Consider the following 15177-nt stretch of genomic DNA (forward strand, 5'->3'; position numbering starts at 1 on the left):
GGTATAAACAGAGATTCCTGAAGTCAAAAATATGAAAAAGAAATAAAAAGGTAAATGAAATAAAGCTGAAATAAAATATAAATATAAAAGAATTAAACTTGCAAAATGTAAATAAAAATGAATTAATACGTTTAAAGGAAAGTACTAAAAGACAAACTAAAATTACATTGAAAACTGAAAACATAAAAATAAAAGCTAATATAAAATGTATCATGTATAATATAAAAATGTATCTAAAATATAATAATAAATACAAATATGAAAAGCTAAAAAAATGGTGAGCATGTAACAAACTTACTAAAATTAAATTAAATCGAAAACTGAAAATATAAAAATACAAACTAATTCAGAATATTAATAAATACTATAATTTTAAACAGAAATAAAATAAAGTTAAACAGAATATACATACACACACACACACACATATATATATATATCCCCTAAAAATGACAGAAGCACATAACAAATTAGGTTGATTAAATTACTAAAATTAATTAAATAAATGAAAATATAAAAATAAAAGCTAATTCAAAATATCAATAAATACTATAACAGTTAACTGAAATTAAAAAAATAGAAATATGTTTTTTTTTAAAGCTAATAAAATTATAAGAGCACATAACAAAATGACTAGAACTTAAACTAAAATCGAAAACAGAAAAAAAGCCAATACAAAATATTAATAAATACTATAATACAAGCTGGAATAACACTGGTACCAACAGCTTTGTTCCTCCATCGAGCATCTGTTGTTTGTCGTCATAATCTGCTTCTCCTCTGATTCTCTGTGCAGCACATCAATAACGAGCACATCCACGGAGAGAAGAAGGAGTTCGTGTGTCACTGGACGGACTGTTCTCGAGAGCAGCGGCCCTTTAAAGCCCAGTACATGCTGGTGGTGCACATGCGCAGACACACGGGAGAGAAACCTCACAAGTGCACTGTGAGTACTCGCTCTGACGCTCGGTGTGGGAACGCTCTTGAAAACACTGATGTGACGCAGATGTTTCTGTTTGTGCGTCTCAGTTCGAAGGCTGTAATAAAGCGTACTCGCGTCTGGAGAACCTGAAGACTCATCTGCGCTCGCACACCGGAGAGAAACCCTATGTGTGTGAACACGAGGGCTGCAACAAGGCTTTCTCCAATGCATCCGACCGCGCAAAGCATCAGAACCGAACACACTCCAACGAGGTAAACTCATGCACTAAATAAAACTAGAAATAAAATATGCATACACATATGAGACCCTGGAGCAAAAAAACCTGGCATAAGAGTAATTTTTTAAAATTGAGATATATGCATCATCTGAAGCCGAATAAATCCTCTTTCCAGTGATGTGTGGTTTGTTAGAAGAACAATATTTGTCTGAGATACAACTATTTGAAAATCTGGAATCTGAGGGAGCAAAAAAATCTACATTTTGAGAAAATTGCCTTTAAAGTTGTTCAAATTAATTCTTAGCAATGCATATTACTAATCAAAAATTAAGTAATTTGTTAATATCTTCATGGAACATGATCTTTACTTAATATCCTGCATTCATTGATTATAAAATAAAATAGCTTATTTAATGTCAAAGGTGAAAAACTGACTAAAACATAATAAAACACTGTACAAACAGTGCAATTTATTATTGCATTAAATTATTACTTAAAAAAGGCAGATTATTTTTTCTCAAGGAACAAAATCTATGACTAAAACAAAAAATGTTACAAAAATAATTTATTAAATATTGAATGCAATTATTATGAAAAACACTGCAATTGAATGATCTTCTTTCTGTTTGAATGAATTGGTTGAATGAATGACTAAATGAATCATTTAAAGAGTTTTTGCTGCCACCTACTGGTGGATTGATTTCATATTAAAAAACATCATTGTATTTTATTTTCAAAATTTCTTATTTGTATGTTTTTTTACAGCAACACATTTTTTAGTTAATTGTTATTTCTACATCTTTCTAATCACAGAGCACTTTATTTTGAGAGATGCACTGATTGCAAACTAAAAATGTACAAACACTGAATGCAATTTATGATTCCATTAATTTACTATAAAATAAAATAGCTTATTTATTGTCAAAGGACAAAATCTAAAAAAGCTATAAGCCTGTAGTAAACAATGCATAAATGTAGCTTTGTTTCCAAACATTTGGCTACAGCTGCAGATTACATGCCAACCAGGCTCTCCTGTTTCTGGCCTTTAGAAACCGTACGTGTGTAAGATCCAGGGCTGTACGAAGCGCTATACCGACCCGAGCTCTCTGAGGAAGCACGTGAAGACGGTGCACGGACCCGAGGCTCACATCACTAAAAAGCACCGCGGAGACACCGGACCACGTCCTCCGGGTCTGACCAGTGCAGGACATAGCTCTGAACTTCTGATAGAAAAAGAGGAGAGAAGCAGAGAGGACTGCAAATTACTCGCTCCAGAAACCACACTGGTAAGACAAGCCTGGCACTCTTTTTCTCTTGGCTATCCATTGTAACGCATAGCTGTGTGAATAGTAACTACAATATGTCTTGAATCATTTCTAGAAATCCCAGCCAAGTCCTGGCGGCCAGTCATCTTGTAGTAGTGAACGTTCTCCACTAGGGAGCGCTAACAATAATGACAGCGGAGTGGAGATGAACCTCAATGCGGCGGGGAGTCTGGAGGACCTGACCACACAAGAGGAGAACACCGGGAACACCGGCGGGCCCGAGTCGAGCGGAATGTGCATGTCCGTTCAGGCCTTGAAGAGGTTGGAGAACCTGAAGATCGACAAACTGAAGCAAATTCGCCGGTCAACACCACCTGGGCGGAGCGCAGGGAATAAACTGCCGGCTCTCCCAGGTGAAAGATCTTTATCTTTGTTTGCAATCAGTGTCAATCTGGTGAATTCATTTTGTTGACATGCTATTTTGATTTCAATTGTCTGCCGTTTGTATAATTCTCATACGAACTTCCTCCTCTGCACCTTTCAACAACAGGAGAGATGATGGGCATGTGTGCTCCTTCACCCTTGCTCTCCAACCGGCGTGTAATGGAGCTTTCTGCCCCGGATGTAGCCGGAGTTAGTGGAATGGGAATACCCTGCCCCCCAAACGACCGGCGGGGCAGTGGCACCAGCAGCCTCAGCTCTGCCTACACAGTGAGCCGCCGTTCGTCTTTGGTCTCGCCCTACCTATCAAGCAGGCGCTCCAGCGACGTGTCCCAAGTGGGTCACTGCCAGTCCGTAATGGGAGCCGATGTTCCCAGTGACCCACTGTCTCCTCAGAACAGCCAAAGGGGCGGATCATGCCAGAACCCCGGGGGGTTGCCAGGTCTACCGAGTCTGACTCCTGCGCAGCAGTATAGTCTGAAAGCTAAATATGCAGCAGCAACAGGCGGCCCACCGCCAACCCCGTTACCCAACATGGACCAACCTGGCAACCCTGGAAGATTCCTGAGGGAATGCCGTGGCCAGCCTCTTCCTCTGTTTCTGCAGCAAGGTGGCACGAGGAGGCACAGTGCTAATGCCGAATATGGCACTGGAGTGATTTATCCACATCAGGCACCTGGGAACAACACGAGGCGCGCCAGCGATCCAGTACGCTCTGGTGCGGACACACAGGGTTTACCCAAGGTGCAACGCTTTAACAGCTTAAGCAATGTGTCCCTTATGAGTCGCCGCAATGCACTGCAACAGTGCGGATCTGATGGCCCTCTCAACAGGCACATGTACTCGCCTCGTCCACCAAGCATCACTGAAAATGTCATGATGGAGGCCATGGCCATAGATCCTCATGGGACTGCTGATGGCAGAGAGCAAGGCAACATGATCCGAGGTGGAGACCGAGGCTTTATGGGCTACCAGCAACCTCCCCACCACCCTCACAATGCAAGTCAAATGTCTCCCGGACAAGAAGGACTTAGTTGTATGGATCAAGTCTACCAGTCTCCAATGCAAGGTCAATACCAGCATGAGGAGATCTGTGCCACTGGGATAATGGGTCAATCTGACATTGCAAACAATCTTCTACAGCAAGCTGAGTTCGGCATGAGCAACTGTCAGCTTAGCCCCTCCGGTCCACATTATCCCAGCCAGGGTGTTGGATCAGGACCCTGGGGTCAGACCAACCAGCTCCACAGCCCTCAGACCGATATCCAGTACCAGTGTGCAGGCATGCAAGGACAACACTACCCTCAACAGGGTGTGTACAACCCTACATCTGACCCTGGACATCAAAGAGTTACTGTAAAACCAGAGCAGTTCCATTCATCCATAGGAGGGTCCAGTTCTTGCCAGAACACTAAACCATTACACCAGCATCGGCATGATGTGAATATGCAGGCGTATCCACCGCAGTCAGGTCAAGGCATCATGGGTAGGTCCTCCAATGCAAACTGTGACTTCCGTCACGGCCAGATGGGAACACAAGTCAGTATTCCACAGCAGAGCCAAGTCGGATCGTTCCCGAGTGGTGGAGGGATCAATCTTGCACTAACGGAGAGCCGTAGGTCGCAGACGCCAATGCATCAAATGAAGGAAATGATGGTGAGGAATTATGTGCAGTCCCAGCAAGCGCTCCTTTGGGAACAGCAACAAGAGCAAACGGATGGTCTCTCTGTGAAGCCCGATGGCATTGAAATGGGAGGACATCAGCAAGCTAACCAGAATCTTTATCCTGGAAACTCCTACCAGGGCTACCCTAATCAGAATTTGATGAGCCCACAGCAAAATCGAGTTCCAGGTTCCATCAAGGAGCCTACCGCAGGGATGCAGGGATCCTGCTACGGGCCAGATATGGTGCCACGACCACCTCAGGGACGAAAGCCTCTGAGTCGCCAAAACAGCCTATCCCAGCAAACAAGTGGAGCTTACATGGGCAGCCCGACTCACCTGAGCCCGGTCCACTCCACCGCCAGTCCCAGAAGAGGAGTCCGTCTCCCACCAGTTCAACAACAGCAGCAGAATTCGGAAAACTTCACCAATAACAACAACAACCCCATGTACTACTCAGGCCAGATACACATGCACCATGACATTGAGAAGACTCCGGATGGACCATGCCTGGCCCAGCAGCACCTGACAGGGATAGACCCTAGTACCAAGCCCACCTCGATGGCCTACTCAGACCCTGCACCCATGTCCAACGCCTTAGAAAACCTGGACTTGGAGAACGCTCAGATTGACTTTACTTCCATCATTGATGACCAAGAACCTTCATCTTACAGTCCAGTAAACCCACCTCTGGGTCACCACCAGTGCTCCTCTCAGACCTCCTCTCGTCTCACCACACCCCAAACCTCTATCACCCTTCCAAGTGGCCTTTCCAATATGGCAGTCGGGGACATGACCTCGATGTTGACGTCCCTTGCTGGGGAGAACAAGTATTTGAACACATTGTCTTAAAGAGTTCATACATATAATTGGGCCAAAGTGAGCATGTAGACTCAACACTAAAGGTTCCTCTGGACGTCCCTTTCTTGCGTCAGGTACTAACGGTTCTACTGGAGTCCTTCATGGGATCTCAGAGATTTTGCATAATAGTTTTGTAATTGTGTAAAATATGATTGCTGAACATTACCACAGAGGCCTAATGACAATTAGTGAAGGGGCATTCCGGTCACTACTGTGAGACTGTTTACGATCGAAATCTTGTTTAAAATGTAAATATGAGCTTTGGACTGTAAATGGTCGCAAGATAGTATAAAGAAAATCTCCTTTTTGATGCATATACAGACTTGGACTGACACAAAAGCCACGTGAACTCTACATAAGAAGACTGAAATACTAAGTGAGCGAACATGTTAAGGAAGCTGGTAGGCAAGTTCTCTAGAAGTATTGGTAAAGACAGGACTCAAGTGCCTTGAACCGTTGTGGCCTCTTTGATTCCTCACAGGTACGACATGTTGGAGAAAACTCGACAGATGAGACACATGGACAGTCAGATAGAAACACTGATAGATATATAAGCTCAGTATGAAGCCCAAAGTATATGAACACTTAATGTATGAGTACAGTAGAAATGCATAGCCTTTCAAAGTATACTCTACGTTATAGTGCACAAAAACACAGCTGGCTGGCATAGTTTCATGTTTGCCGATGTCTGTGCTATTTCTCTACTGAAGTTATGAGCAATAAAAACAAAAGTCTTTGTTCTCTATTAAACTAGCAGGTGTCTATATTCTTGTTGCATCTCCAGTAGTTTGTCGTTCTATCACGTTTTTTTTCTTGTACCCTAATGTCGCCACCTTGTGGACTGACTAATTAGTGCAAGAAAGGTGTTTTCTCAAGCTGAGGGTAAAGAGTACATGCATATACTTTGGGCTTAGGAGAAAGTGTGTTCTCACTAAAATGCATTGTTAACTAATAATGGCAGATTACAAACAGTATTTTGAAGCCTTGTTAACTATCTCTAGGTCTATACAGGAGCCTTTGAGTCATAATATTAATTCAGAGTTCTAGTGTTTGTTTTCTGATTATTTGACTAGTTTGCTTTCAGACAGCTACGTTAAAGGGTAATGGCACTGAGTGGTTTGTGTAAGGTTTCTTTTAATCTACGCTGCGCTATGTAACCCAAGCTAGCATGCATATGCATTGCACTGACAACAGCACTGAGCTGAGGAGAAGTGATGAATTTTAATTAAAGGTTCCATATAGTGTGAAAGGTACATACAGTGCAGGTATTTTATTTGTTGGTTTTAAGTCCTCTGGTATTTCAAGACTCTGTATATGTTGTGCCTAACTCGTTTTAAGTATCATTTTATCATTTAAGTGTTATCAAGGGCTGCAACCCTTTCAATATCCCAGTGTTTCCACTTTCTGTGGCATACCAAAGACGACCTGCACTGAGACGAGTCCACACTAGATATTTGCTAGACATCATTTGCATAGACAGCTAGACGTCATGTGCTTCCATACTGCTGCAAAAATGTAACAATGTTCTTTTTATCATTTCCTTTTTTTTAAAGAAAAAAAAACATTTTGTGGTTTTTGCATTTCTGTTTGTTTTTGTCAAGTTCACTCAAACCTTTTTTTGCAGGCAAAAGTTCAAGATTTATATTAGCATTTATCTCATCTATTTACAAGGAAGTGATATTTTTGCATACCGTTTTCTACATTTTTGTACAAAAGTACTATATTATACCAGTTTATAAATAAACAGAGCCTGTGATGGAAGAAAATGGTGTGCTGTATTGTGTTTCTTTGTGCATATCCATATCCATTGTCATTGTTATTTTTATTTTAGTAACATTTAGATACTATTATAATTTTAGTGTTTATTTATAGATTTTTTTTGTTTTCATTTTAATTTTAGTTGATCGACCCTTTGGTTATTATACTCCAGGGTCACATATGAAAATGAGAAATGTTTAAACTAGCTGAAATAAGTTTAATTTAATTTCAGTTTATTTTATTTCAATTAACTCAAGTTTTTTTTATGTTTTTAGTTTTAGTTAACTATAATAACCCTGATCCATTTACTACTCTTAATAGAAAAAAGGAGACAACCGCATGATCCATCTGAGTGCTTTTTTTAATGCTTTAACCTTGCAGCCTTTCTTTTTTTCAGCTAGAAACACGTCAAACGTCCTCTAGATGGCATCAAAACTACAGCTCCTGGTCTTTGTGAGGTCTTGAAAGCCACACACAGGGTTTATGTTACACTGGCATATTAGATCCCTCCTCCTTTAGTTACAAAGAGAACATTTTTGCTCACTAATACCAAAATCTCAAAGCTAATCCTCTCCATACTTGCCCTTTCGCTGATTATAAGATCAAAAGAAAGATTTCCCTGCACTACATATCAGTGTGTGTGTTTGAGTCTATAATGCTGTGGCTCCCGGTCCCTGGTACCCTGATTCGGCCCCACGGATATGTTACTTTGTGCGGCATGAGTCCAATGAAGACCTGCCCTCGAAATCACCATCGCCAACTCCGCTGACTCAATTCTCCCCGTCTCCCATCTGTTATAACTGACTGATCATCTCTGCTTCTTCCTATCACTCTGTACTTTGCTTCCATCCTTGTTTTTGTGAATTGACCACCATCAGCCATCTCTCATCTCACACTATCCCTCCTTCATCATTAGTGGTTTTTGCTCAGGCAAGGATCCCTTTACTTTTGCTCATATTTAGGGTAACCTCAAGTATTGAAGCCATCCCACACTGTTTGTGCTACGAACATGAATGATTCCTCTAAGTGCTGTCTTTTTTCTTTTTTTACTAAAAAATTTAGTTTGCTATTTTTTACCATTTTAATTCATTAAACAAAAATAAATGATGTTTATTTTGTGATGCATATAAATTTTGAAACCCCAATCAGTGCAAAACCTTACTGCCACATGCACTCAATTCTCATTGAACAAATGCATAGGAAATGTACTAGTCGATCTATAATTAACGTGTTCCAGAATATAGCATTCTGTTGATTTCTAAAGAAAGAGTGTTTAACAGAGCTCAGATCTACAGCCCGACTTAAGCCACAATCTACTGAGCTGAGGTTGCTGATACAAATGGAAATGGCAAAATAAGCGCTGAGGTTTTCACATGCAAAGACGTGAAACCAGCATAATGACTTTTCTTTTCTTGGTTCGCCATTCAAGTCGAGGCTTTTTATTCTCTTTGTAACAAAGGTTGGCATATAATTAACTCCTGTTTAATATGCTGTTAAGGAAGACTCCTCCCTTTGCTCTCTGTCTGAACCCCTGCCAAACTCGTGCGTGCTGGAAACCCTATGGGACACCCCACCCTTGGGCGTCCCTCAGTGAGTACAGAGGTGTTCGAAACTCATTGGTGCCCAGATTCTTGCACTTACTGACTGGTTTTAGGCTTATTGCACACAGCAAACTGCACTCTTTGTATGCACATAAAAAGACAATGGTACCTCATTTATAACGTTCATCTAAAAACACTTTCTTATTATCATCTGCAGGGGCAGAGGTGAAGTGGTGAATGAGGTTTTTCTTTGTTGTTCTTCTTTACCCCTCTCATCTAAGATCCCCAGCAGGGTGTAGGTTTATGACCCATTCCATCTCCTTTCCTCTCCTGGACAAAAGGACTGTGACCTCTCATCCCTTCTCCTTTTCTTTGGCTTTCTCCACCTGAAACCCTCTATTTTATGCCTCTGAAAAGACAAATGTCCATTAGAAACAACAAACACAAGCTTAGCATTTTGCCTTTTGAATGCTAAAAATTACCATCGTTCATACATTGTTAATACCTTGTAACATCAATATGGTAATCATTCTGCTCCTCAATGGAAATTAAAGCGCTATTGCCTTCTGATATTATTACTGTAGCCTACCAATGCAGTATTTTTATAAGGTGTTATAAACAAACAGTTGACATCTTAACTACAAAACATTAAACATAGCTTAGCAATTTGATAAATGCTTTTAAAATACACAGGATTCACTATATATATATATATATATACACACACAAAGGTAGCTAATCATTATGTTTCTCGATGGAAATTACTGCAGCCTGTTACATTTTGATATCAGTTTTATCGACAGCATTTTGTAAAGTTGTATACACAACACGTTGAAATCGCTTACTGAAAAAAAACCTGGTATAAAAGAAAGTTCGAATGGCGGGTAAGTCTTGCCACGTAATTTACGGCGTTTATGTTAAGCAAAATATCCAAGTAAACTATACAAACCATTTTCTTTTAAATCTCGGTCACCCTGTGGAAATATTTAGTGTTGTGGGTTTTCTTGTAATGTCTGTAAGATGCTTTTTTCCATACAAAAAGGAGAAACCCGCCCGCTGTTATAAAAACAACGATTAAGATAAAGTTTCCCCTCAGAATCCGTTGCCGCGCTTTTTTTTCTGGCGCGAGACAAGACATAGCATAATCAAGACAACATGAATATAATCGATAGTTTTCAAAGAGCAGAAAATATTATAATCTGTCACAGATGGCGTATTACTTCAGATCAGTGTATTAGCCTACTGCATGACAACAAAATTAGATTAATAATAATAATGATTTACAAGAGTAAGATTGTCATTAAATAGAAAACAGAATTACTTAACCATTAACATCGTTTAAAGCAGAAAAAGTCATTTGGAAGCGCTTAGGGATCAAGGTCCACCCTATTGCGCGGCATTATCATGACATTGCGCGTTCATGCGTGTGAATGCCAAGGTAGGGGTCCGGGAACGGTGTGTTTGAGTTTTTCTGATGTTTTCTTTTTCATTTGCTAAACAGATTAAAGTTCAATTACTCACACAAAAGAGGTGACAATACAAAACTTCCTACAGAGATCAACGGGAGAACAGGCTGAAGGGGGAAGCGGGAACAGGTGCGATCCATTCATTAACTAATATTTTAAAAGCTAATGCATTACGTGTAGTCTCATTGCGATTACAAATATACCTGCAAACCTAAATAATCTGAGTATGCTGGCGCTTCTTAAATGCAAAAATAATTGAGTCAAGCCGCCTTTATTTAGGCTATAGCATAGCGCTTTACAGCGTCAACAGGTAATTCAAGAGGACAATAACAAAGAGTAATCTTTCCAGCTGAAGTCAATTCATTGGCGATTCAGTGATGTCATCACCATCATCATACAGTCCAGCTCTCTTCAAGCGTCCCCAACTCATTAAGCAAGCCATAGGAATCAATGCTGCAGTCCTCAACACGAGCATCACATTTTCATTAAACTACATGCATATGGCCTATCTTTAATCTGAAAGTTTTTCGCACGCACACTAGCCAGTTATATCCTATTAGGAGCAATACAATGCATGCCTAATTTTTAAGTAGCCCATGCGTAACAGTGATGTTTATGACTATACAAATATCACGCACAAGCAAAATTATCTCTTTAATAAAAAAAAAGCAACTCCGCCTTAGGAAATCACACACTTTTAAGTGCGCAAATTCTTCTTTCTTCGAGCACACTTCGCAGTTTGGGCTGACACCAGACCTGCCTCCGATGACATCACCAGAGCCGCTCCTGCTGATCGCGACGCGCGTTTGAGCGCTGCTGCAGAGCGACGCGGAGCGACGTTTATCCGCCGATCCGTCCTCGCGTTCACCGGGCAAACACGGACACGACATGGCAGAGAGGAGCCGAGGAAAGCGGAGGAAACAGGCGAACCCGCGGAGAAACCGAGGTCAGTGTGTGAACGGATCAGCTCAGTCCTGCGCTCTTTTAATCTGCTAGAAAAGAAAGCACGTCAGCACTTCCTAAACTATTATTCCACGAGTATTATATAGCTTTAGTTGAATGCATTAATTATTATTTTGCTCTGAATGTCGGCTTTAAAATTTGCAGAACTTGCGGTCAGCTTTGCATCATTTCTGCAGTCCTCAGCATCACATTTTCATTGAGTTTTACAACATTCAGCTGTAGCTACTTTATGTGTTGCACTTCCTCACATCCTCGTGTCTTATAACCGATGGACAGATAATTGTTTCGATTTGTATTTGCCAATAAAATGAATCGTTCTCTATAAACGAAATAAAAAAAATGCCTAAATCGTTTAAATAAGTAGAACTGTGAGTTTATCTTGCTTTAATATTATAGAATAGTATTAAGAAGATTACAGCTGATTTTAAAATTAATGTGACTGGCTTTAATTATTGTTAGCATTGTTAACTTATGCATTATAATAATACATGCAATACTATAATTTGTAATCACAATTCAAATCCACACTCAGTTTTTGTTTAGGCTAATGGTATTTTTTTTCTAAAATTCACTGCAGTTCTGATAGCGTTGTCTTTCAAAAAGGGATAAAAGTAAGCTAATTAAAACACTTGTTTCATTAAAATGTGTATTCAAATTGCAATTAACTTTAAGTTGCATTTAAATTTAAGCTGTGCAGCCATTTCTTTTATTTTGCATTTACATTTGAGTAGTTTTAACACCTCACTCGATAAGACTAAATGAACTGAATGGTTTTCTTGAAGAAAAGTTGCTCCGTTGGGCCTGAAAGAGTTTCATCTCGAGCTCTGAGCCTCTTCTCGTGGTCTCAAATATTCACTTGTTTTATACGTATACCCCACAAAAGTCACACTCAACAAACTAATTAGTTTCACATTTCACATTTGTTTATAGATTGTGTGTAGATATACCCATGAACGCAAGACAAGCTCAAAGCCGAGACAGTCGTTCCCGGCGCTATCCCGAGGTCTGAGACAGTAGTGGTTCAGAAGAAGTGTGAAAGGGCTTTGCTGGACCATCTGAGCGATCGTTATACACGATTGAAGATGATTTGTTTGACATGCATGCAGGACGGTGTGTATTTGAGTGCATGTATGTGTGGTTAGAGAGCTTCCTCTTTTGGATGCGACAAAAGTGTCATTTTTGTCAACCTCGCACCCGTGTGTGATGGCCAGAGCTAACGGGCAGAAGCCCTCTGTGTCACCTCTCGCACAAACACACTGTGTTAGGAGATGTGAGACGTGACCCTACCAATAATAACCTTGCTTCCTTAATTCCTCTGTCAGTCGCTGATACGTGAAAGTAACATGAAGTGGTACGGTTCGGAGCCTTTTTATTCCCGTTTACAAGATGATCAGAGCAAATAAGTCGTTTAAATATGCTTATAAAGCGTCATCTTATCAGTCAAATGCTGCTGTATTTTTTCTTTTCTCCATGTTTGAGTCTTAAATGTTTGAATCAGCTGTTTTTTAATGGATGTCAGCGACTGGTTGCACTCTTTATTGGCTCCATGGAACTTTTCCATTGTACAAAAGTTTCTTTGTAGTTAAAAAAAAAGGTTCTTTAGAGTGTTTGCACTATTGTTTAGGATCTTTTTGGGGAACCATTGCTCTTTTATGTGATTGCTGAAGAAACCCACTTAGAAACTGTGCAATCTTACAAGTAATTCATTAGATTTATATGAGACTCTAGAAACTGGAAAAGTTAGCTCAGTAAATGCTAGTTGGTCAGACTGTTTCTTAAGACACAGACTGGTGTCCTAGTAGGCATCCACAATACTGACTGGCCACATCTTCAACATATCCGATGATTTAGCAGTTCTTTTTTTGTCAAATGTTTAATTTGTAAAGTGTTCAATGCAATGACATTTACAGGTTAAAGTGTGACGTAAGAGTCTGTAGAGGTTTTGGGGGTCACTGTAAAATGACAATGATGCACTGTCAAAAAATGTTGGAAAACATTGAGCAATGACATGCAAGAAGTTTTAGGTAATGCAGCCTTACATTGTGTCTCCCTCTCGCTTCTATAACAAAAATAAGTGTGTGTGAGTGTGTGTGTGTGTGTGTGTGTAGGTGCATATGCAGAACAGATGATTGTGAGGAAAAAACACAATCGCAACAAACACAGTGAGAGTTTGCTGACGCATTCGTTGCTTGTTTCATGGCTCAACAGCACATTTCTCAACTATTAAGTGTTAAACAGTGCAGATTCAGATTAATGATCATCTGCATGTGCACGTGTGTGTGTGTGTGTGTGTGTGTGTGTGTAGTGGACAGTGCGATAGTATAGCTAACAGGTTACGTGCTCAGAACTGACAAACATAAATCTCAAAGTTATGAACAAATGCTCATGCAGTGACGTTAATATAACGTTTGTTCAAATGATCTGCTTTAATTGTTCTCAAAGCGTTAGCACAAACCATTTTTTATACCTCGTTCACGGAACGTTTTAATGAAACTTTTCAGGTGGACGTCCGTTCACTTAACATTTTCCAAATGTTACTGTTTGTTTTCGGAATGTTCAGATCATTCAAAAGTAACATTCTCAAAATGTAACAGAATGATACAATGATGTCAAAAGATACAATGGAATGTTCGTCTAATGTTCACATGATACATTTTTAATAAACTAAATAAATTTTTTATAATGTTAGAAAAATGCTTTCAGAGCATATGTTTGATAAATGGGCAATTGTATCTGTCCAAAACATTTTCCGTTCTTTAGTTTTGTGTTTTGCTGGTGTCGCTCTCATCTGAGCAGCTCCAGAAACGCTTCGCAGAATGAGCTTGAGATCCACAGATGTTGTTCAGTCCGAGAACATCATCCTCAGCAGCGAGAGGAATGTCTTCTCTACGGAGGATTTAGTGACGTGCCGCCGATTCCAGGGTGGCGTCCGCATCTCTCTCGTTTGTCACAACTCCAGCCAAGTTTGTGATTGGATGATATCAGATTTCAGACATCTTAATGCAAGATGTCAACGTCGCATCTTTGTTATCTGCGATTACGGATGGTCTTTGACCTTGGGTCTTGACGTAGTGCTGCAGTTACAGCTCATTTCCTTGCCTATTGTCTCTCTGCGTGTGTTTTCTCTCTCTCTCTTTCTCTCTTATTGCTTCTTGTGTTTTCTTTTTTCAAGTGCCAATTTATTTAAACTCTTTTTTTTCATTCGCCTTCATTGATTTCCAAACCCCAGCCTTTGTAGGCAGCTGGGGTCCAGCTGTGTGTGTGTGTGTGTGCTGTCGTGTGTGTGTGTGTCTCTGGCACAGTCTTGTCACAGTGGGCAGAATGCGAGAGAAAAACGACAGAGAGAGAGGGAGAGAGAGAGAGAGAGAGAGAGAGAGAGTAAGAAAAAGTCGCTTGTCATTTTGGACAACAGAAGAGAACTGGGCAAGAAATCAGAGAGATCTGAGCGAGAGCGAGACAGCGAGGAGTCCAGGCTCCAAGGTTTATTAGTGGTGCTCCCCAAACGAGAGAACTGAGGCGTCAGACGCAGCAGGAGAGAGAACGAGGAGGAATAAAAGAAAGAAACAGAGATTGGGACAGTTAAAGTGGCGCAGGAGCTGTGTGTGTTCACCGTCAGATCGCTGACCAAATCAGAACACTGTATAACTCTATATATCACAATATAGTTATTTCTGCTCAGAATGTCATTAAAAATTGCAATATATTTTAAACCTTTAGTGGCTAAGACGGTAAAATGTCTCAGAGGGTGTGCAAGATAAATTAGGACCAAAAGTCATTTTAACACTGTGTTATTGCATACATCACAATATAGTTATTTCTGCTCAAATGTGTTCTATTTCAAACTTAACTGTAAAAGTGGCTGAGAATATATGCTTTTCAAACTGTGAGATTGCAGACTAAGTTTGTGATTTTAATGTTGTGTAATATCGCAATATAATTATTTCTGCTGGACATTTTATTTTAAGAAATGACATGTTTTAAAATGTTAGAGATTGAGACTGTTTAAGTGGCTCAGAAGATGTGTGAGATAGTTGACTAAATTAATTAGGAGCAAAATATC

General features: G+C 40.1%; 2 protein-coding genes across 2 annotated transcripts in view; both read left to right on the forward strand.

The window, feature by feature from the left end:
- Positions 1–787: 787 nt before the first annotated feature.
- LOC113082125 (zinc finger protein GLI1-like) lies at positions 788–7155 on the forward strand (the record flags this gene model as incomplete). Its single annotated transcript, XM_026254000.1, has 5 exons — positions 788–946; positions 1030–1194; positions 2210–2446; positions 2541–2838; positions 2976–7155. Coding segments are annotated over 5 exons (3264 nt in total), but the record flags the coding sequence as incomplete, so codon positions are not given.
- Positions 7156–10115: 2960 nt separating this feature from the next.
- Positions 10116–15177, forward strand: part of LOC113082126 (zinc finger E-box-binding homeobox 2-like) — a gene marked incomplete at its 3' end in the record, with an annotated part of 31756 nt that continues 26694 nt past the window's right edge. Inside the window, exon 1 of the mRNA XM_026254001.1 lies at positions 10116–11100. Coding sequence (XP_026109786.1) covers positions 11043–11100 — 58 coding nt within the window. The remainder of the gene's footprint in view (positions 11101–15177) is intronic.

The sequence above is a fragment of the Carassius auratus genome, unplaced genomic scaffold (genome assembly GCF_003368295.1).
Source record: "Carassius auratus strain Wakin unplaced genomic scaffold, ASM336829v1 scaf_tig00035737, whole genome shotgun sequence".
In the NCBI taxonomy this organism is placed as follows: Eukaryota; Metazoa; Chordata; class Actinopteri; order Cypriniformes; family Cyprinidae; genus Carassius; species Carassius auratus.